Source organism: Dendrobates tinctorius, unplaced genomic scaffold, assembly GCF_039654945.1.
Source record: "Dendrobates tinctorius isolate UK_male_01 unplaced genomic scaffold, ASM3965494v1 ptg000029l, whole genome shotgun sequence".
NCBI lineage: Eukaryota > Metazoa > Chordata > Amphibia > Anura > Dendrobatidae > Dendrobates > Dendrobates tinctorius.
The window spans coordinates 54,188,802-54,212,500 of NW_027361697.1; the positions used below are offsets into that span (position 1 = coordinate 54,188,802).

The 23,699-nt window shown below is 42.8% G+C and overlaps 1 protein-coding gene across 1 annotated transcript in view; it reads left to right on the top strand.

Annotated features, from left to right (window-relative positions):
• Window positions 1–357: 357 nt before the first annotated feature.
• Window positions 358–23,699, top strand: part of OLFM3 (olfactomedin 3) — a 345,834-nt gene continuing 322,492 nt past the window's right edge. The window contains exon 1 of the mRNA XM_073571715.1: window positions 358–960. Coding sequence (XP_073427816.1) covers window positions 901–960 — 60 coding nt within the window. The 5' untranslated portion in view covers window positions 358–900. The remainder of the gene's footprint in view (window positions 961–23,699) is intronic.

The following is a 23,699-nucleotide window of genomic DNA, read 5'->3' on the forward strand; positions in this document are numbered from 1 at the left end:
GTGTCTCAGGTGTATACTGTACATAATATATTTCTATTGCTACATGCCATCTTTGTCTTTGGTCCATAGTGTCTCAGGTGTATACACAGTATACATATATTTGTTGGTATAGTTATATGCCCCATACATGCCATCTTCCCCTTTGCACCACAGTGTCTCAGGTACATGGGCAGAATGTCCAGCACCAGGAGATCAGGTACCAGGTTGCAGGTTGATGAGCTCCTGGTATCTCCTGACGGTGCCTTCTCTTCTCTCCCACCTCTCTTCTTTGTGTTCCTCCTTTCTGTCCCACCTAGCAATCCCCCACCCTCCATATCTAAGTGATAGCTGCTTCTGCCATTAACCCCTTCCTTTCTGCCCTGCTGGCGTCCTCCCTCCCGGAGTGAGCTCTGCTGAGTCTCTCAGTGGAATGTAGTGGCTGAGACAATCCCCAGCCCCAGGCACGCCGCCAAGGGGAGCAGCTCGTCTCTGCAGATCGTCAGTGCACTGGAGCCAGGGACGAGGTGGGCATCGGACGGTGGACTTTGTGCTCGGAGAAGCTCTCCAGAGAGCAGACCATGGCTCTTGTATGATGAAGGCATAAGCTTTGTGTGACATTACCCCGAACTCTTATTTTGGGGCTCCCACTTGAAGAACCCCCTCCACTAAAAAAAAGAAAAATCAATCCAAGCAGGACCCCCCGGAGCTTTAGTGATGTCACATCCGTTGCCCAGGTCTGAGCACCTCTTGTAGAAGCTCTCCTCCTCCTCCTCCTCCTCCTCCTCCTTCTCCATCCTCTTACCGCTTCTCGCCTTCTGCTGGGCTCCAAACTTTGGCTGCTGGATCAGCACCAGGGACAGCGCAGGATGTGCAGCAGCAGCGATCAGTGCTGATGTGCTGGCCAGACAGGGGAGCAGCACCATGCAGACTCCTCCAAGCCTCCTCATCGTCACCATCCTGGCTCTGCTGGAGCCTGCTCAGGTACAGTAAACTAGCTGGGTCCTTGCTGCCAGCAGATGGTCACTGTGCATGCTATGCGAGGAATGCCACCATGCTCCATTCATCTGGGGTTCAGATCACTGACCCAATCTGGATGTGGCTTCAGTTTGGGGCAGAGGTGCGATCAGGAGAAGGGTCTGTGATCGATGGTGTATTTGGTCAGCACTCACTGCAGAGAAAGCCAGGAAGGGAGTCAATGAAGGAGGCTAGAAGAACTTTATTTATGAGGCTTGTAGGAAAGGCAGACTGCACAGCCCAAATAACTTCCCATTGAAAGCAATAGCTAGCTGAAGAAAACTGCTCCTGACAGCAGCATTACCATGCTCTAATCTGTTTACAGCTCCAGGCTGGAGGCTGGCCAGACCTTGCTCAATCTCACACTGAAGCAGAATGCCAACTAATCCTTGCCCTCATTCTCCTTAGACAGAACCCCAGATATTGGTGTGTGGGCAGCTATAGCTGGCATGTTACAGGGGGGGGATGCTGAAGGATATGCACATTGCTTTCTGGTGATGTGCAGGTCTAATTCCATCTTAATGAAGTGTAATGGGCTTGGCATTTAAAGTCAAGGATTCTCTCCTTAATGTCTAAGTAAATGCACAGTGGTCATGGGAAAGCAATCTAGGAGATTGGACCGAAATGAGTTGGTGACCGGCGTGATGCAGCATTTGGGTAAACAGCCTAATTCCTGTCCCTGGTGCATGTGAAATCCAATTACTAAAGCACCATTTATTTATTTATTTTTTCAATAAATACATGAATATCCCATCCTAGCCCACATAGTCCCTAGCGTATTGTCTTACGGACAGAGTGAGCTATGGATATGGTTGTTTAATGTGAGCGTGCGCCTATATTTCCATCATTACTTGTAAATGTAAATGTCCTTGTGCATCTTAATGTCCATACCCCTAGTACACACATGTTCATGTCTGAGCGACGGTATTAAACATGTTGAACTAGCAAAAAATAAATAATAAAATCACATATCTGAATGATTAATACGACAATTTTGGCAAAAAAAATAAGATTTATGGATTTATATTTATTTATATTTATTTGTTTCCCCATTTCTGTAGAGAATTGTATTTGTTTTATGTATCAGTAACGTGCTCTGCGGTCTGGGGTTGGGTAGAGGAGCCTTCAGGGTCTGATTGGTCTCATAGTAATCTTGTTTGTGGAAAATCTCCACTGCCAGCCGGAGTCATGGACCGGTGTAGTTTGCGGCGCTGCTGCTGCTGTCGTCCTTTTTTTTTCTTAGCGTTTTGACAGGTAGAGGGATTGGAGTTAAAGAGCCCACCAGTAAAAGTATGAAGTCTCACCGACAATTTAGGTGTTTGGTGAGCAATTAAGAAGGCACCTCTCTCTGATTACATTTTTCTCCTACTGTTACTAGTTTTCTGGATTATTTTCATAACTTTTAAAGTATGAAATTGATAGGCTATGATGCATTTAACAATAAAATGCTAGTAATAGAAGGACTGGATTTGTCATATCGTAGCACTATAATAAAGATATACTGTAGACCCAATGCATTTTTTTTTGCTCGGGACAACTAGTTCCTTCTTAAAGGGAATCTGTCACCTATTTTTTTGCATATAAGATGCAGCCACCACCATCAGGGGCTTATCTACAGCGTTCTGTAATGCTCTAGATAAGCCCCCAATGTATTAAAAACACATTTTTGCTTATGCAAGTTTTGGGAGATCCCCGCCCCTCTCTTGTGGGCCATGTACATAAAAAAACCGTCTTGCACAGCGTATCCACATCAGGCATTGCCTTTCTGAATCCTGCTCATATAGGTACTGTTCACATGATCAGGTTTTAAATACATTAGATAGGACTGCTCTGAGATGGGTATACCGTGACGTTGGTAGAGCGGCTTAGCATACATTTTTTGCAAAAAACGTATCAACTAAATACCCTGCTTTTGTTATTATCTTTTTACTAGCACTTGCTGTTTACTGTTATATATATATTTTTACAGCAGAGTATTTTTACACATTTGTTATACTGTGTTTTTTCTGTGTTTAAGCCCTCAATGTAACCTGAAAGATAATAATAATAATAATTTTCATTTCTATAGCGCCAACATATTCCGCAGCACTTTACATTTCAGAGGGGACTTGTACAGACGATAGACATTTCAGCATAACAATAATCACATAGATCATAACAGATACCAAGAGGAATGAGGGCCCTGCTCGCAAGCTTACAATCTATGAGGAAAAAGGGGAGACACGAAAGGTGGGTGGTAACAATTGCCCTGATTGTATGGACCAGCCATAATGTTAAGTGTGTAACAGTACAGACACAGAGGGCTAATGGATGCATAAAGCATAAGAAAAACAAGTTATATTATACTCACCGGGGGGCAGTCCGGTCCGGGTCCGATGTGTGTCGTGGACCGGTCCGGCACCTCCCATCTACTAGTGATGACGACCTCTTCTTTACTTCCCGTCGCGGCTCCGGCACAGAGGTACTGCTATGCCCTGTTGAGGGCAGAGCAGAGTACTGCAGTGCGCTGCCGCCGGGAAAGATCAGAGTGGTCCGGGGCGGGAAGCAAAGAAGAGGACGTCATCACTAGAAGGTGGGAGGTGACGGACTGGACCTCGACACCCATCGGACCAGGACCGGACCACCCAGCAGTGAGTATAATATAACTTGTTTTTCTTATCTTTCAGGTTACATCGGGGGCTTATCTACAGCATTACAGAATGCTGTAGGTAAGCCCCTGATGGTGGTGGCCGCATTTTATATGCGAAACAATAGATGACAGATTCCCTTTAAGACATGCCCAGTTTTTGCCATCCTGTCACCTGTGACATCTTGGGTCCCATTGTTTTGGGAGGAACAGTTTGTGTCAATATAAAGAACAATGGCAAAAATGATCTAACATGATGAATGTTACTTTTGTCAAATGCGACAAAGTAATTAAAACCAGGATTGATAGAGTTGTTTGTTTTTTTTGTACATAAGATGGAAACTGTTCTTGGAAATTGTTCTTGTCTGAGACTTTAGGAGGAGCGTATATGACCTAGTGATCCATGAAATATACTTCCAATATGTTCACCTTCAGATCACCTTGAACATTAACATTAGAAGCCTGCACACGTGGAGATGTTTGATTGACGCTCTCCATGAGTCCGATGTAACATTTTAGAGTGAGATTTCATTTCACAAAGCGCTGTCTATTATGGGTGTTCTTAAGGCACGCCTAAGTTAGCAGTAATGGAGACATTTCCATAATTTATAGTAATTAGTAATATCCAAATCTGTAATATACTGTGTCACAGTTTCTAGACATTGACAGCTGTAACTGGAAAGTTAGCGCAACTTGTAACGGGAATTATTATGCCCCTAATTTGTCTTTAGGCCTGAGCCATCTGTTTGCTAAACCTAGTTTTACTTTGATAGGTTAATTGTACCGTGCATGACTCTTTTAGTGTTTTAAGCCTCCTATCCGCTGTTAATGGACCACCCACTATATTGTTAACAATAAAGGATGTTCGCTAACATCTACATAAAAAGGACCTACATATTATACAACTGCAGTAAATATTTCCCTATATGTAATGGTGAGTACATGTATTAAAAAGAAGAAAGTGTTGCAACATGTGCTTCAAAAGTTACAGTTACACCCGCACCCCCTCATGTCTCCGGGGTCAGTCAAAGGCCCCTTAAGATATAATATCCTAAATTGGTATTTTACAAATCCTGACCCTAAATGACCAGGACGATGATATTAGAAATCAGTTCCGATGTCTTCGCGACCTGTACGGACTAGTGAGTCTAGAACTCTAGATGATGAAGTGATTATTTCCCAGTTGTATTAGAGATTTTCCCCTGACCCTGAAAAGAAAAATACTACAGTGAAAATAGTTCCTGGAGTTGTCATGTTGCCAACTGAATACAATCTTGTCCATTCAGAATAAAATATCTATATGTTAAATCTTCTCAATCTGAATGTTTGCCCCCGTTAAAATAAAAACACCCATACTCACCTCCTGTGGCGGTGCCATTCCAGCAGTGTCAGCACTCGCGTTCCCAGGGCTCACGTGAGGTTATGTCATGTGAGCTTTGTGCCCAGGCAGTGCTGGTGTCACTGTCCTCGTCTTTCGACGTAATCAAGAGGAAATGATCGGCAGCCGTAGCTCTGACTTCCTCTCTATTACTTAGATGTCTGAAAGTGGGGACAGTGATGGCAGCACTGATTGGGCGCTGGGCTCAGGTAACATAACAACCTCACGCAAGCCAAGTGCCAACACAGCTAATATGGTGCCGGCAAGGGAGATGAGTACAAGTGTTTTTATTTTAAATGGGGAAAAATATTTAGATTGAGTAAGGGTTGTCCTAGTAGTGGACAATCCCTATAACTGTATACATGTTGTAACTTGGGAGCCTTTGGGTGACCGATGTCTGACAGATCGCATTCATCACAACCATGCAGTAGAAAAACATGTACATTAAAAGTATACTTTTTAAAATGGGAACCAATGAAAGACAGATGGGTAGTGGATGGCGTCAAGTGAGCCACCCGTATGAAATGTACATTTTGTTTTTCATGTTTGTATAACATCTGGTATCTTTTTTGATGCAATATTGGCTTCAGAAACAGCTTCTGGGAATCTGTTGGGAGGATATCCCCCAAATTCACTTTCTAGCTCCTTCAAAGACAAGTCCAGTGAAATTTTTAAAAGGCCAGTCCATTACTCTGTTACTGAGAAATCAGCATTTATATTGATGTGCAAATAAGCCTGAAGAGCTATTTCTAGGTCTGAAGCCTCTGTCACTCAAGCTCTGCTCCCTGCCCAGCACTGCCTCCTCCTGATTGATTGACAATTTCTATGTAGTGTGACTTGGGGAAAAGCTGCAGTCAGTCAAGCATGAAGAGACAGCCCTGGGAAGGCAATAGAGCTGGAGTGACAGAGGCTGCAGATCTACAAATAGATCTTCAGCTTCATTTGCATATCAATTCAAACACTGATTTTTCAGTAATGGAGAAATGGACTGACCATGGAAAGGTATTGATGGACTTGTTTTTCAGAGTTTCATGCACATGTATGGTACCGTAACTAGTCTGTGGGATAAATCATTTTGACAGATTCCTTATAAAGGAAATGCATGTCTGTATTCACTCATTACTTATGTCTTGGTGAAAGTCAACTTGGTCATCAAAAGAATTGCAAATTCCCAAACTCCTAAAGCAAATATAGGGGAAAAGGGATATCTTACTGTATATTCTTACCAATATACCACTCAGGAGTCTGGGAAAGCTAGGTGACAACCAACTCCTTTGACATATTGATTCTCCAGATTGATTTTTTTGGGGGGAAATATTCTTTTAAAAACAAATAAGTGAAGATGCTGCATGTTATCGGAGTGAGGTTGGGGTTAACCATGCACATTCAGTATGGATCCTTAGACAAAGCATGGCACCCCCTGTGGCACAGGAATGGGCAGGAATAATTTGTAATAGTTTGTCAAGACTTATTTGTCAGTGTATGGAGGAATTGATGTTATCTGTGGACTCGGTGAGGTGCGGATGCAGGGATCAGTAGAGGCCATTATGCCTACTATCTCAATGATTATAAATGGGGTTTCTTTTTGCAGTACTACCACACCCCTTGCAGAAGGAGATGCCACTAATTAGGCTTCATGAAGATTTAACGCAAGATATATGTGTATTTGAAGCAATGACATGTGGGAATTATGCATATGGAATAGCCAAGTATGATGAATGATGAATGAGGTGCTATCAATCTGGATGTAGAGCTTGTAACCAGCTATGCGATAATTACAAAGAAATATAGAGATGGATAAAATGTAGAGTTGGTCTAATGATAGAGAAAGCTAAATACTGTGATGAAAATATACTGGAAAACGTGCTTGTAGGATAAATCCACATCCTCATGGATTAGCAGTGCAGGGGGCTGTTAGAGCTTGGGGGCCCCCATGAGTTTTGTGCACGCCTGTGCCTGCCTGAGCGAGTCCGGCTCTTCTCGTTGGCTGCACAGTCTATTTCATCTACTTCTCTTCATTCCAGGGCAAGCATTTTAATCCACTTACTCCATTATCCTGTATTACGTCTGCTGTGAATTTACAGCACTTTCTGTAAATAAGGTCTAATGTGACATTTTACCACATACCCTTCAACATTTACTAGCAACTCCCTTATATTACAAGCAAGTGAGTGTTTTGGCTGTGGAAATGCAAGACTGCACAACCTTGCATTAAGCTTGGCAAATGATAGAGCAGATTCCCAGTTGTGCTGGTTCAGAAATTCAAATGAATAGGTAAGAGACATGATTATATTGATCCAGTCCGGAACGGTGAATGGCGGGTCAGGTCACCCGCTGAGACAAAATGACATGCTCTATTCCAATGGCTGTCTGACAAGTAGGAAATCGGCACACCGCTGTACTGTAGACTGAGATGTGAATCTTGTTTGTTTGTTGCTTTTCCATTTTATTTCTACATTTGCAAAAAAGGATCACATTGGTGTGGAATTAAAAAAAAAAATCAGAAATGTAAAAGTAGTGTAATTGCCTATTGCAACCACCAGGTGGAATCTTGTTCTTACTTTTTTAAAGCACCATTCCAACATTTTTTTAAAAATCTTACCGCTGGAGTGGTGCTTCCAATCTTATGTCCCTGACTCAACTACTATACTCACCTGCCATCGTCTTTACCTTTAATCACCACCACTTCCATCTGTCTCTGGCAGTTTGTAACCTGCCTGATCGCTCCGGTGTTTCATGGAGCGAGTCAGAGGTTACTGTTCAATCCAATTCTATGAGAGCCTTATTCTTGGTCTCATAGACTTGCACATTGAGAGCTTATGATGTAACTTGTGACTTCTGGACAGTCAAATTTTGCGGTCACAAGATGGGGCCGCGGAACCTAAAAAAGGTGAAGATGCCGTAGTATAAGACCATGAGCAGGGACCTTACATGAAAAGCACCACTCCAGCTCTGAAAAAAAAAAACAAATGCTGGCATGGTGCTTTAAATGAATTTGTCAGTAGGTTTTTACGACCTCATCTGAGAGCAACATAATGTAGAAAAAGAGTCTCTGAGTTCAGCGATGTATCACTTAGATTACTGGGTGCAACAGTTGTGACAGACTTTTTAGATGTAGCATTGAGCAGTGCTCAGAGAGCTGCCCTCACCCGTACCACTGTTTTCTGTGAATATTGTCTATCGACAGTGAGCTGCTTATCAGAGAGGGCGTGGCGGGAGGGCACTAGTCTGGGCAGTGATTATCTCCTGGTGATAAAACATGAATTGTATGAAAGCAACAGCACACAACTTAATAAGTGACATATCCCTGAATTCTGTGTTTCAGCCCCTATGTCATTCTGTCCTAATATTGCATAGAATAAAGTCTGCAGACAGATTGCCTTTAAGATGCTTTCTATACATTGAAATTTTCTCCTGGGATCTACCTGTGCCAGTAACTGCTGATTTTTAGCAAATAACTACCCTGTTTTTTTCAGACTCTGCTTAGTATTGTTCATGTGTCCTTAAAACGTGCTCTGCACACAAAGAAGAGTGATGTTTCTGGAAATATCACCTGCTTCCTGCGCTGTACACAACAGGACAATTTCTTCTCTTTATTAGGAAGCCATGACAGCTATTCTTAACCTGTTTTCTAATGAATACATATAAATGCCATTGATGGGATCCATAAGATTTCTGTTAAGGATTCCAGTATTCTCTATGGCAAGAACAATGCTGCAAATTTCACTATTCTTTCCATCCCCAAAAAATATCCTTGAAACTCTGACAGAAGTGAAGGACGGAGTATAACAAAGGAGTCACTCTGCAGATTCAAAGTCTATTTTGACTCTTTAACTCTGTAAATACATCGCTCCATAAGTCAGGAAAATTAAATCAGTTGTGAACATTTAGTTTTAAAATAATGCTAATAAAGGGGGTATCCACTACTAAGATAACCCCTTCTGATACCCCACGCTTGGCCCCGATAAAATAAAAGCACCTATACGCACCTCTCGCGCCGGCGCTGTTCTAGTGGTGTCAGCGCTCCAGTTCCCAGGACTCTTGTAAGTTGTTGTGACACATGAGCCAGGAACCCAATCAGCGCTGGCCTCACTGTCCTTGTCTTCATATGAACTGAACATCTAGAGGAAGTCCGGGCCACAGTTGCTCTCTAACTTCCTCTTCAAGTTCAATTCACACGAAGGAAGGGACAGTGACGCCATGGCTATGTCGGCACCTGGCTCACATGTCACAACACACCACATGAGAGTCCCATGAATGCGAGTGCTTACGCCGCCGGCATTTGAGGTGAGTATAGGTGTTTTCATTTTATCGGGGCAAAGCGTAGGGTAAGAGAAGGGGTTGTCCTAGTAGTGCACAACTCCTTAAACTTGTAACCTGTCAGCTGATATGTAGCGTGATACAGGGCAGTGGCTGGGGCGAGGCACTCTTCTGAGGCACCCCGGCACGTTACATGAAAGTTGGGGTTCGGGCTGGGTGTTTGGACTTTTACTGTGAGGGCATCGCTCTCATGAAGGCCGAATGCAAGTGCTGGTTTGCCAGGACCAGATGTTTCATAGTTCAATGAAGGAGATCACCATTCAAAAGTAAATTCTTTACTTGTACAGCAAGTCCGTGTCCTATCTCTTCCACTACTGGCACCCTGGAATGTCCACTCGGCTCCCTTCACTAATCCCCTGTACTCAGTCCTGTTTAGGCCCGTTACCTTACAGTGTTACAAGCCCAAGGACTCGTGGCTAGGCTCCTTTCCTAGGACCCGTCTCCGGAAGGACACTCTGTCTTTCTTACTCAATGATCTTCATGATCTTGCTATTCCTCTCCCACAGTCTCCTTTTGTTTAGGGTCTCTCACTGTTCACTCAGCTCTCCAGACCCTATTCGCCAACATAGTTGGAAGGGGTCACTCTCCCTAAGACTTTCCCCTCCCACAATGGGCTGCTCCCAAAAATTAACTCCAAATTTATCCTACAAGTCAACTACACACATAACATTCCATAGGCAAATATCACAATACTATACAATTCACATTACACAATGTTTGCACAAGATGCAAGACATTGTTCACATTGCAATACATTTATGCGACTGGTGTATTCTGGGGTATGAATGTGACAGCAATTGTCCACCACTCTTAGAGATACATGCTGTCCAATCCACTAGAAGCCGCTGGAGAACGTCTGTCCCAACTAGTTTATAGTGCTTTCTTGGTCACCTGAGGCACTTAAAGTACATTCTTCTCTGAAATGCCATTTCAGAGTCAAATATACCTGGCTGACATAATACAACCAGTGCCAGGTACACGCTGCTCATGGATTGAGCAGCATGCATCAAATGAAAGTTCACTTTAAATTAATTATTTAATTAGAAAAACATGTATTGTTTAAATCAAGAATAAGTTAGAATTATTGTTGCTTTTTAAAATAATTTCTATTTTACTCTATATATTAATAGCAAAAAAGTCCTTTAATCGTGCAGCTTTCACTCTAACCACTTAGCCTCATAAGACTAGTGTAATACTTCCTGGTCTGTTTTTTGTCAACTAATTTTTATCACATGCAGGAATATAATAAAATATATCACCTATATACAGATAAAACAGACAGAACCTATCAATCACACTAACGAGAATCTGTCACCAGGTTTTTTCTGTCTGAGGGCGGTATCATGTAGGGTCAGAGACCCTGATTCCAACGATGTGTCACTTACTCGGCTACGTTCTGCAGTTTTAGATAAAATCACTATTTCATCTGCTTCAGATCTAGCAATTCTCAGAATGCTAAGCTCTATAACCCCACTCGCACCACTGATTGTCAGCTTTCTGTGCACACTGTGCGTAGGCAGAAAGCTGTGAATCGGTCATGGGGGAAGAGTTACACAGAGAAGAAGTATTACATGGCACGAGACAGCTACTCATCTATTTAGAAACTCATGCTGATATAACACTGATCTTATTGAAACTACAAAAAGAAGACAAGTGACACAGCGCTTGAAATCCCAGTCTATACCTTTGCATTATGGTGATCTCGCATTACACAACTTTTAATAAATTACTTAAAATCGGAGGGAAAATCCCCAAAAATCAAACACCTCTAAATACCACCCTGAGATAATAAAACCTTAAATGTAGATCTCAAGTACTTATTGTTTAGGTTCTAAACACAAACATGTCAAAATAAGCAATAATTGTATTAGATCTCACCAAGTTCAGACGTGAAGGTTAGATGTAGTCATCAGCGCAGCTCCATGGAGAACTTGTGATAAGTAGATAAGTAAAAAAGAAAACTTGTGATGAGTGTGCTATCTAATCCCGCCGTGCTCCGTGTCACTCTGAAATTTTTTTGTCAGATCTATCTGCTCCATGAGTTTCTCATTCAGTGTAGAGAAATTACCATTTTCCTCTTCTAGTAAGAGCAGCATAAGCCTTAGAGTGCTGCTAGTGACTTCCTTTTCCCATCTAGACATTATTTGTGGACTTCTACTTCGCGCCACAGTGAGAAGGGTGAGGCGAAGTCCTCATGGTGCAAGGTAGGTCATAATGAATTCTGCAGACCACACTGCACTACCTACCACTATAGGACCCTCTAAGGCCTGCTTCGCATTTCCGTTGTTTGACGTCAGTCAAAATCCGTCACTTTTAGAAAAAAAACGGATCCGCCCCTTTTTTGGTAGGATCCGGTTTTTTCCCCATAGACTTACATCAGTGGCGGATTTTGACTGATGGTCGTCCGTCACATCCTTTTTTTGACGGATCTGTGAAAATTTTAGCGGTTCCCGGGCGGAGGAGACGGACTCTGAAACGTGTTTTCAGATCGACAGTCCGCTATTTTCAATTGCGCATGCCCGGCAATTTAACCTTGAATTGCATTTCCAGAAAAGCCTCAGCAATGCAAAAATCTCTCTCTCTCCTTCCCAGACCGCGGTTCCTTTTAATTTCCCCCGCTAGCCGACTTCACCGGATCCATACACTACACGGATCCGGTGACATCCGTTTTGCGCATGACGGAGGCGGATCCGTTTTTAACGCCTCTGGTGGATTTAGCCTCCCGTCAAATAGCGGAAATGTGAAACAGGCCTAACAGATGCAATTTTGTACCATGTGCTTTTAGAGACTTTGATCTACTGTGCCAAATTACATACTTGCCCACATGTACACTACCCTGATGACACTGAGTCCCTAAGAAAGAAACACGGAGGGCGGGGACATTTTTCTTTTTGAGGCCTCCATCATCAGTTTGACACTTGGGTACTGTTCTTGTTCTGGTGGGAGCTAATGCATGGACATGACGAGGTTTGATAGCCCGTCTACTTTCACATGCTTCCCATGGGGCTCTGTGGACGACTACATCTTCACATCTGAACTAGGTGAGATCTAATACATTTATTACTTATTTTGACATGTTCATGTTTAGAATCTATACAATAAGAGTTTGATACCCTCATTAAAAGTTTTATTATCTATGGATGGTGTCTATAGATGAATGTATTTTGGGATTTTCCCTTTGATTTTAAAATAATTTATATATTTTATGGACTCATTCAATGCTGCTTAATTACATATATCTTAAGAGTCGGCATCTATTTATTGAATATTTCTCAGATTACACAGCAAAAACCTGTTGACAGATTCTTTTTAAGTGATATCACAGCTCACCTCTTCCTCTGTCCCTGCACAGTGACCTCTGCACAGATCACAGATCATGCCTAGGAAACTCCCCCACAGAAATCAATGAACATTTTCAGACTATTGTTTCCGATGTCCTTATGGCTGCAGTAGAGCATACCTCTGAGTCATAATATATTCCCATTAAGCCATGTTCTGTATGTTATACATACATTATTTGTTTAAAACACAATTATTTGTGCCTGGCATTCACAGAAGTATACACACCGGATAAATGAAATCAATTTATCCGCTTAATGAAAGCTCTGACCTTTTAATATAATTAACAAACTGGTAGCTACCAAGTACTATAATTTCTGTTAAATATATACAGAAAAATATCAGTATACAGTACAGAATCTTCTAATGGAGATACCAGATATTGTGGTAGTATACAGCTCTGGCAAAAATTAAGAGACCACTGCAAAATATTCAGTTTGACTGATTTTTCTCTTTATAGGTATATTTTTAAGTAAAATGTAAATTGTTCTTTTAGTCTATCTATAAACTTCTGACAACATGTCTTCGAATTTCCAAGCAATAAATTTCATATTTTTTTTTCTAAAAATGACAAATGGTCAAAATGAATTAAAAGACCCAGTGCTTTCAGACCTCAAATAATGCAAAGAAAACAAGTTCATAATCATTTAGAAACAACAATACTAATGCTTTAACAGGAAGAGTTTAGAAATCAATATTTTGTGGAATAACCATGATTTTTAAAATCAGCTTTCATGCGTCTTGGCATGCTTTCCACCAGTCTTTCACACTGCTTCTGGCGCAAAAATGTAAGCAGTTCTTCATTGCTTGATGGCTTGTGACTATCCATCTTCCTCTTGATTACATTCCAGAGGTTTTCAATGGGGTTCCGGTCTGGAGATTGGGCTGGCCATGACAGGGATTTGATGTGGTGGTCTCTTAATTTTTGCCAGAGCTGTACATTTAAAGGGAATGCGTCATCATGTTTACAACAGGATTTTATGTTGCGCATATGTGGTGCCCCTGAGGGTTCAGTCGCCACAGAGGTACTGCACCTCCTCCTGAGGTGTAGTATCCCACTATCCATGTAAGATGGGGACACTTGACCAGACTCGAGCACCTGCACCCAGCATAGAAACCTTAGAACAGCAGGGCACCCTCTATGACCCCTGCTTATTTTATGAAGGGTGCTGGGAGGTGGGTGGAGCTTAAGTTGCACTAAAGAGTGGAAGAACAGATAGGAAGAGAGGATGAGTTCCCCAGAGAGGAAGAGAGTGAGAGAACATGTATGCAGCAGCCTCCTGTGAGCTGGAGCTGCTGGGAAGGAAAGGAACAGAAGGATCAGTTCTTCAGAAGGATATTAAGGAAAGGACGGGACATGTGTAGGAGAGCTGTAGACTGGGTCTAGAGCAGAGCCTTCCCTAAGCTTATGTGCCAAAGGCAAGGCGCCGGTATCCGAGGCTGTGTGGATGCTAATGATCCTACAGCAGAAACCGGAGGAATAGAAGCTGTAAATGCTTTATTCCCAAATAAGACTTGGCGACACAGTAGCAACGTGTGTGAGCCGGAACATGATTGTAAGGAGTCCCTGAAGTAGGCTACAGCTACCTGTCATGCGAGTGGAATTCTAAGTAACAGCAAGAAAGAGGAACTTGAGTGTAATTCATAACTGCAAGTACTTCAGATTAGCGCTAGTAAGGAGACATCCAGTAAAGGCACATATGGAAGGGAGTGCTGAAAGGGTGCATTCCACCTGCCTGGGAGTTGGCTGAGCCCTTCACCTGGAAGACACGGCACTGAAGCAGGCACCTGTGTATGCCAGAAACGGGAGTAAAGCTTTGGAACTGCATTCAGCTGTGCCTCTGCCTTCTTCCTGCGTCAACCTTTCAGCACTGCTACATCCCCTGCCTGAACACTACCCCATCTACCTCAACATCTACTACCACTGCACTGGGACTACAGCTCTGCTTGTGGAGAGCTATTAGACCTCTCCTGCATCACACCATCTGTCCCAGAGGATCTGCACTGCAGCGCTGGTCCCCTTCTGACCAGATACGACAGGTGGCGTCACAAACTTATCTACACATAAATTTTATTCCTCTTATTCTACATGCACACTCAGGGCCACAGACCGGGTCACTGCCACCGCGACACATCCTCTTAAGACACCGGCCCGGTACCGAGTAAACCCCACAGCCCTGGGAGTGATCCACATATTATTTAAGAGATGTTGCAATAAATGAGAAATACAGTGGTTCTGAGTCCGGACTGCCCAAGGTTCAAAGGTACAATCACATATGAAGGTGAAGCATGAATACGATTTATGTCAACGCGTTTCAAGGTTTTCAAACCTCTCCATCAGGACCAAACCACAATGACGATCGTTGTGTTTGGTCCTGATGTAGAGGATTAAAAATCTTGAAGCACATTGACATAATAAACCACATTCATGCTTCACTTACATGTGAGATAGTACCTTTGAACCTTGGGCAGCGCGAACTCAGAGCCACCGTATTCCTCATTTATTGCAAAGTATCTCCTTGGTGGTCCTGCTGCAGCCGTTACAAGCTTCTATAGGAGTTGGGACTGTCACAACCCCATCAGAAAAGCGTACCTATAATATTTCATACCACTTGGTTATCAGATAAGACCCTATTTGAACTTTTTGTCTTTCCAGTTTTACCATTTGATTTATTTATTAGTTGACTTTTTTATAGCACAATCTTTATTAACCCCTTTAGGATACAGACAAATTTTATTTTTGTGCTTTTGTTTTTTCCTCAGACAAATTTTATTTTTGTGCTTTTGATTTTTCCTCTCCTACTTCAAAGCATTCAATGCTGTTAGAGACAGAGGAAGGTTGTTTAAGACAGCCAGCGTTCACCTTGTGTTGAACGGACTCAGGTCCTGAGCCCGCTCCATATTTTCACACCTGCTGAATGATATGCAGCTGGGAAGAGTTAAAAAAATTATATTGCAACATTTACATTGGCCAATGGGCTTTTTTAGACTCATATTTCCTTGCAGGAAGAGATTTCCGTAAGTTTCTTATCATTAGAGGCAGAATTATTACATCCGGTAACACCTCTATACGCAGCTGATGACACTGGATCCACCATTTATAACTGACTCCGCTCCCCCTCTTTCCCCTTCACAATGACCTTTGCACACTTTGTGACATGGAAAACAATATTATAAACATGTTTTTAAAAATACATTTAAAGCAAAAGCTTTATTTTAGCAAAAAGTCATTTTCTGACTGCACATTTCCTTTTAAAAGAAAATAGCTTTTACTTTAAACAACTTACTTTAAAAGTCTGAGTTCATATTAGAGAAATTTTCGGTTTATAAGCCTTGTCTGTTGGCCAGGGATGAAAGCAGTCATAAAGAGCTGGATGGCTCTTCCTGACCTGAACTACACTGACAACGTGCTGATCTGAATAGATCTATTATGTAAAGAAGAACAGTCAGACCCTTCACAATTCCTTCAGAAACCTGATTTCCAGCTTTCTTCCTATTACGAAGTGAGTGAGGAAAGGCTCAGCACGGCCATCCAGTAAAATGAAAAATACTTTATTCAAAATCCATTAAAACAAGTGGATCTATATAGAAAACATTAAAAACGAATGCTTTTCTGGTGCAACAAACACCATTAATCATCATTCTCAGCTTTGCATTCAATATGCAGGCATGGTGTACTATGTTTTCCTTTCTCCAATCTTTCTTCCAATTAGTTTATATAGGAAAAAATCTGCCAGCCAGTATCTGTAAGGCAGGAGGAGATGGCATGTCATTAACACATCAGACTCCAATCGGACAGAGATGTAACCTCTTCCAAACTACTGAGGTCTAAGTGGTAACGTTTCTGCTTGTGGGGAATGAATACTGGCTTTGGCATGCCAAGGTAAGGAGGCTGAGTCGCCATGCAAGTCACATTTCAAAGCTCATTAAAGGGTCAATAATGACTTGTAGGATCTCTGCATCCAGCAGCTGGCGCGATAGAGTTCAAGTGATCTTCCTTTCTTAAGAGAGAATTTGCATATTAAATTTCCCAGAGGAGCATTGCATGGTGACTAAGCCTCCTTACCTTGGCATGCCAGAGCATGCCACTCTCCACAGGGAAAAACATTACCCCTTAGACCTCAATCTAGAGCCTCTTACCTAACCTCTCACATTTTTTTGAGACCCTAGATTTGCATTGGGGATTTTGGTCTGATGTGCCTATCGGATTGTGTGCAGACTGCTTGATCAAATCCAAAAAAATCGGATATGTGCAAAGCCCCATAAACTATCATAGGTGTGAATTCTGTCTGTGAATTACATGCATACTGCTAGCAGGTGAAAAATGTATGAATGAGCCCCTACTGTGAGATATTCCCATAGATCCCAACAGTCTCCACCGAGGGATGATGTGGGATAAGTTGAGCATCAAGGGATCCTTCTAACAAATTTTTCAAAGCATATAACCTCTTTAACATACCATTATACAAAATGCTTGTCACATATCCCAGACATAAAGCCCTATATTTAAAAGGACATTCTCATGCCTACAAAATATGATTATAGCAGATCTAGCTCTTAAAGGGAACCTGTCAGCAGGTTTTTGCTACCTCATCCGAGAGCAGCCTGATGTTGGCAAAGAGAAGCTGAACCCAATGATATGTCAGTTAAATTATTGGGCGCAGCCATTCTGACAAAATCTGAGCTTTTAGATTTAGAATGAAGCAGAGCTGAGAAAGCTAACCCCACCCACATCACAGCTAACCTCGCTAACACTGGGGACTATATATATAATGGCTATAGCAAGTGAGCTGCTTATCACAGAAGGGGGTGTTACTAGACCAGGAGACACAATCTACTGTTGCTAAAACATTCATTGCAAGCAAACAAAACCACAGAGCTTGATTAGATATGCATTGCTGAAATCTGTGTGTTAACCCCTACAGCATGCTATTTTCAGATTACATAGCAAAAACCTGCTGACAAATTCCCTTTAAGAGCCCTAACAAACTGGTAATTTTGCAGATTATAGTTGTTATCATCTGCTCATTTAATCATCAATTGTCCCTACAGGAAAGTAAAAAAACTTGGCACTCAACTTATGTCTGTTAGGAGTGGCGGAAGACACTAAATAAAAATGATAAATAAAGTGCCTTCGCCACCCGGGGTCCACCGTGCGGCAGATGGTAAGACCGCTGCTAGGAGATGGCAGAATATGAGGCGGTAGAGTGCACAGGGTTAACGTCACCCTGGTGCACTGGGCAAGCTCAGTTTTGCTCACAGAGCTGCCAGGATAAACAGAAGTGCAAAAGTGCTGAGTCTGTTTAACTCACAGAGGCTCAGCTACACAGATGCTGTAACTGGTCACAGGAGAGGCGTGAGCTGATGACACCAACTCCGTCTAGACCTACCATATACGTCTGTGACAGAGACGTCACAACTGCGAACGTACACTGTGCTGCTACAGCAGCGCGGCAAGAACGCAACCGCTAAGAAAGCGCTGCTATCAGGCAAATGCAATATGGATGCTAGGCTGCTGAGGCAAGGATGCAAATGGCACGCTGTAACTGACTAAGACCAACACACTGTCACCATTCGTAATAACCATAATAATAAGTCATAATAAGTCAGTCACCAGTCCATGCATCCATCACCATACACACACAGCATAATATGCTACACTATCGCATGGCGGAACGGCCATGTGCACTTTTTATAGCGCACGGGACCTTCCGGAAATCTCCAGGAGTCCAGGAAGAGCCAATAGGATCCGGAGCGGGACCTGAGCACCTTATTTCCGGAGTCCAATAGGAACTCGTCCCGTGAGCATGCCCAATATAAGGAATAAAGGACTTAGCCTCTGGAGACAGTTGTTGTGAGACAATCTCCTCAGCAATCCCTTCTGCTGCAGCGGATGGGCAAGAGACTGCAGCATGTGAGAATCTGGGTTTCTGTATAGACGTGTCAGAAACCAGATTCCTAACAATGTCTTGGTGTGGTAATTTTATTTTGCAGTCTGTAAAGAAACGTTTCAATCCAACATGGACCTTCTTCAGTCTGACTGCATGCTTCCACAAGCAGAGTGACTGAAGAAGGGCCATGTTGGACGGGAATGTTTCTTTACAGACTGCAAAATAAAATTACCATACTAAGACATAAGTTGAGTGCGAAGTTTTTTACTTTCTATTGATTGGTTTGGGAAACCTACTTGAGCACCTCACAGTAGTGCCACGTTATATATATTTTAACTTGGTCCCTACAGGAAACTTTAGTGTGGGAAATTAAATTAAAGGGTTGATCAATGAAAACAAATTATCACCTATCCCCAGGATCAGTGACATTTACTGATCAATGGGGGTCAGACATCTGAGATCTGCTCTGTAAAAGACCGATCAGGGATTTTATTTATTCTTCCCCCTTAGAAAATGTAGTGACAAGTTGCCCAACAGCTGCTCCATTCATTTTTTATGGGGCTTCACAGAGCATAAGTTGAGTAGCGGTTGAGCATGAGCAATGTCGCTCCATTCCAACAGGGATAAAAGTTAAAAAATTCTACCTATCGGACGCCTAGTAATCAACAAGCAATCACTTATATTGTGGGTAGCTTGGGGAACATGTCTGCATCAGACAACCCCTTTAGTATAAGTTGGAGAAGGACTGGATTCACCAAAGTGAGAGCTGCTGCTTTTCAGATGATCTCTATTAGTGATGAGCGAGTGTGCTCGTTACTCGAGATTTCCAAGGATGCTCTGGTGTTCTCTGTGTATTTTGGCGTGCTCAGAGATTTAGTTTGTGCCGCTGCAGCTGCATGATTTGCGGCTGCTGGACAGCCTGAATACATGCGGGGATTTCACAACAAACAAGCATTCCTCACATGTATTCGGGCTGGCTAGCAGCCGCAAATCATCCAGCTGCGGCGACACAAACTAAATCTCCAAGAACACCTAAATACTCGGAGAACACCAGAGCATGCTCGGAAATCTTGAGTAACGAGTATACTCGCTCATTACTAATCCCTACACTACCACATAGCAGACGATCCCCTTACCAGTAGGGCTTATAAAGATGAGACAGCCCCTTTTTTTGGAACTTTTTGTCTTCTCGCCCTGCATTTGCACTTTGTAAGGCATTTCCGTTTCCATTTCATGGCTTCAGCAGCGCTCTGATATCTCCCGTTTTCTTGTTGCTCCTGTGGGGAAAGTGACCTGACGGACGGACGGACTAGTCTGAGTGAAGAAGGAAAGGTTTGCACAGTGTAGGTAGGTGTACAGTGGGGAAACAGCTAGGAAAGTGTAGTGGACGTGCAGTACCTTGGGTTGACCATTAGATGGCAGGGAGGAGTGTGAGCAAAGGACTTGACATCAGCTTAGGGCTTTAGAAACCGTTGGTCATGGGGGGCGGAGTGACAGTTTCAAGGAACCGGGTTAGCTATAAATACTGAGGGAGGGTTCCAGAAGGTTCCAGTCCCCAGGGGGAGCCGCAGTGACAAGAGGACTGCGACGGTCTGTGCGCTGTGAGGTGAATCCAGACCAGGGGGACTGAGGAGAGAGAACAACAGGGGGGTGGTCCTGACAGATAGACCGCAACAGAGACGAGATAAAAGGAATAGGCACACCGTGTAAAGATCGACGTTGGACCAGTGAACGGACTGTTGGTGATTAGGCTTAGGGCAGCCACAGTGTCGGAAGCTGTCACTACGTCAGGAAAGGCCAAAAAGAACAGGACGTATATATACGTCCCAGGCGAGAAACACGGTGTGTGAAGTGGCTCTGGATACAGAGGGCCATGAGTGAGGTACTGTGCTGTGTCGTGAAGTGGCTCTGGATACGGAGGGCCGAGAGAGAGAGATATGGCGATGTGCTGCGAGGGCCGTCAGGCGGACGGCGCGCGAAAATAAACTTTGACCTGTTGCACCCAGTACCTGCCTCCATTTCGTCTCTGTTTCGTCTCTGCGCGGTAAGAAGAGGGACCACCCCCCTAGCTCGCCCAACCAACCCTACACTCCTATTTAATTGCTTCTATATGTTTAGTTTTATTGTTTTGTGAAACTGCACCAGAAACAACACAAATCCCGGCTCTGTGTGGAGAATCAAGGTTCAGAAAGAACTTAGATCTGGTAATAATGCAGCTTCCAAGGTACGCCATGCTGATCTTATGGATATTTATGCGTCAGCTTCTGAAGTTTTAAGTGTCTTCACTTCATATAACTGCTCATTCAGCCTGCATTCGGAGCGCTGTCTGTCAGTATCACAGTAATATTAGTCTCACGCCTCCTGATTACTTGTCTTCTTTGCATTCGGTAGCAGCAATAAATCCAAAATATGATCACAATAAAATCCCTGTTTTTTCCTGTTCGTACACAGGTCTAGAATATTGATGAGTTTTGTTCCTCTTTCCGAGGCGCAGACTTTAATAATTACAATCTACTTAAAAGTTCTACGTTGATGAATAACTTTTTATTTATATATTTTTGCTGAAATTGAAATAATTGCTTTTTCGGCAAATCTGTACAAGGTGATGGATACAGTCGGAGATTTATGTCTCTGGGAGCAGAGCGAGAAGCTGCGGGACTGAGCGCTGTAGGAATTATACCTGAAGGGTATTGATGTGGGATCTCTGGACAATGTGAAGGTTAGCACACACACACACACTGGCAGACACACATACACACACCTCAACCGCTATAATGGTATGCAAGAGGGTAATTGAATTTCTGATTAACTGGCCGCATCGAGTATGCAAAACCCACTTTACCTGCTCTGACACTTCATATTATGCTCCGATGCATGCACAGTTTATCAAGGGTTTCCACTCACATCTTATGTATACATGAAAGGACAACATTTTTACATTTTATTTCATTTTATTTGCCAAAGCATATATTGTAGCAGTAGCGTTGTTGAGTTTGTCCTTTTAACTTGACCATACAGGTTGTAGGGGTTAGCTGGGACTATTTTACTTCTTTATCATGGGGCTAAGACCTGATAGTTGCCAACTACATGCCCGTTCTGCCCACTTCCAGCTCAAGAGTGGTCATGGACCACTCCTACTGGTGAGTCTGCTGCTTCATTTGACCTCAGATCAACAGAGAAACTCTTCATCTTCTCGGCTGCAGTGTTGATTGGGCGTCACTGTAGACATCTGGCTCCCCGCAGTAAGAAGGCAGGGAGCTAGCTGTCAATCAGCCTGAAATCTGCAGTGGCAGCCTTTCAACAGAACAGAGGAGAAGAGAAGAGGTTGTTCTGTCAACGTGACATAACAGAATCAGTGTTACGAGCATTTGGTGATCGCTATAAGCTGGCAGAGTAGAACAGTCCTTTGTTCTTAAGCCCATGGAAAAAAATATATACCTGGATAAGATAACCAGGGAGCAGGATCAGCTGTGATCCGGTGTTAGCAGCTGTGTATAGAGCTGTTTCCTGTCATTGTAATCCTGCCTCTGATGATAAAGAGCCTGCTGAAAACACTTCCTGAAAGAACAGAGTCTAAAAAATAAGCCCTAGTGGCCACTGAGGAAACTGCAAGGATACTATTTTTATTAAAATTAAAACCACGGTATGAAAAAAGTTAACATTGCCACATTATTCTTAAAAATGCATGTGACACAAAAACCCGATTTGAACAATAGGTCAGTTTCTGATGAAAGTTTCCCTTTAAGGAGCCCTTTTACCACAGTACAAATTATACTGTAGCCTATGTCCGTGTAAGCATACAGAAGCATCAGCCACTGACTTGCTGGCTGCAGAGCGTTGTGGGCATGGTGTTGTGTGCCTGAGTTATGTTTGTAGTGCAGATCTTGTTCAAGGTGAGTGAAAATTATTCTATGATTTAGTCTTATTTAAGGGAATGAGAATGATCTGGGTCTGAACTGCAGCACCAGACGCAGCCCCATGGATAAGAGCAGCTTTGTTCTACAGTGAATAGTCTCCTTATCATAGAGTCCAGTCGGTCAGAACCCAAAAAGCACAGATTTATGATGTATCCTATTTATTAGGTCTTATTTTTAAATTATGTTATTGCATTAAATACAGACTATATTCCGCTATTGCAAGTACATATAGTGTGATAATACAGTATGATCACTTGCAGTCCTATGTAAAACCATGTATATAAGTGCCTAATTGTTTATGTGCTTCAGCCAAGTGTTGTATTTTTCTATATGACAACCAATACTGCACTCTACAGCCAGGTGGCAGTGGTGAGCTATGGAAGTTCTCATTCTGGGGCGCTCCTGACTTGGTAACAGATCTGGCGGATTTTGGTATCAATGTGCAGTTCCTCACATAATTCTGTCTCTCGCTGACAGATGTTTTCTGTAATCCTGCACAGCTAGGGAGTAACAAATATGTAATTATCATGTAGATCTCTAGAAGAGCACTCGAAAGTTGTGCTTCTAAGCGTTTATGTAAAAAACAATCACTGTTAATTATAAAATTTTTACATTTACTTCAAGGCAGGTTTAGAACCAAAGAGGAGATGCTGCGGATAGGGATAATTGGGCCCTGTTCACATAGATTTGCATGTACAGTAACTTTAAAGGGGGTTGTCTCATCTTATTGAATGGATAAATGTGCTATGTACTTGCACAGACTTATCGGTTCTCAAGAAAATATTGATTTTTTAATATTATGGTTTACTGGTTGTTGCCACCTTTTCAGCCTATCAGCGGTAGCTGGTTACCTAGGCAAGGAGCGTGTGCTTGCAATCCGATGTCCATACAGCTTACTAGCGCTGCTGTGAGTCTGCCAGGATCGCTAGAACCGATTGTCCCTACACTCCTCTGATGCTGCGGAGGAAAAGCGGCCTCTACTATCAGCATGGGAGGTAGAGCGCAGTTCAGACCAGGAATGAGGAAGGGAGAGATGACACAACTGTTTCTGCTAACAAAGGGATTTTAGGAGAATCCATCTCATGTAGTGTCTTCTCGATTCCTTTCCAATATCCCTTGATAGGTTCACACTTCTACCAAAGGTCCTAGATGGACCCTATTTGTTCATACCATAAACCAGAACCATGTATTAATATGAAACCGCAGACCATACCCCTTAATAATATCCCACCCCA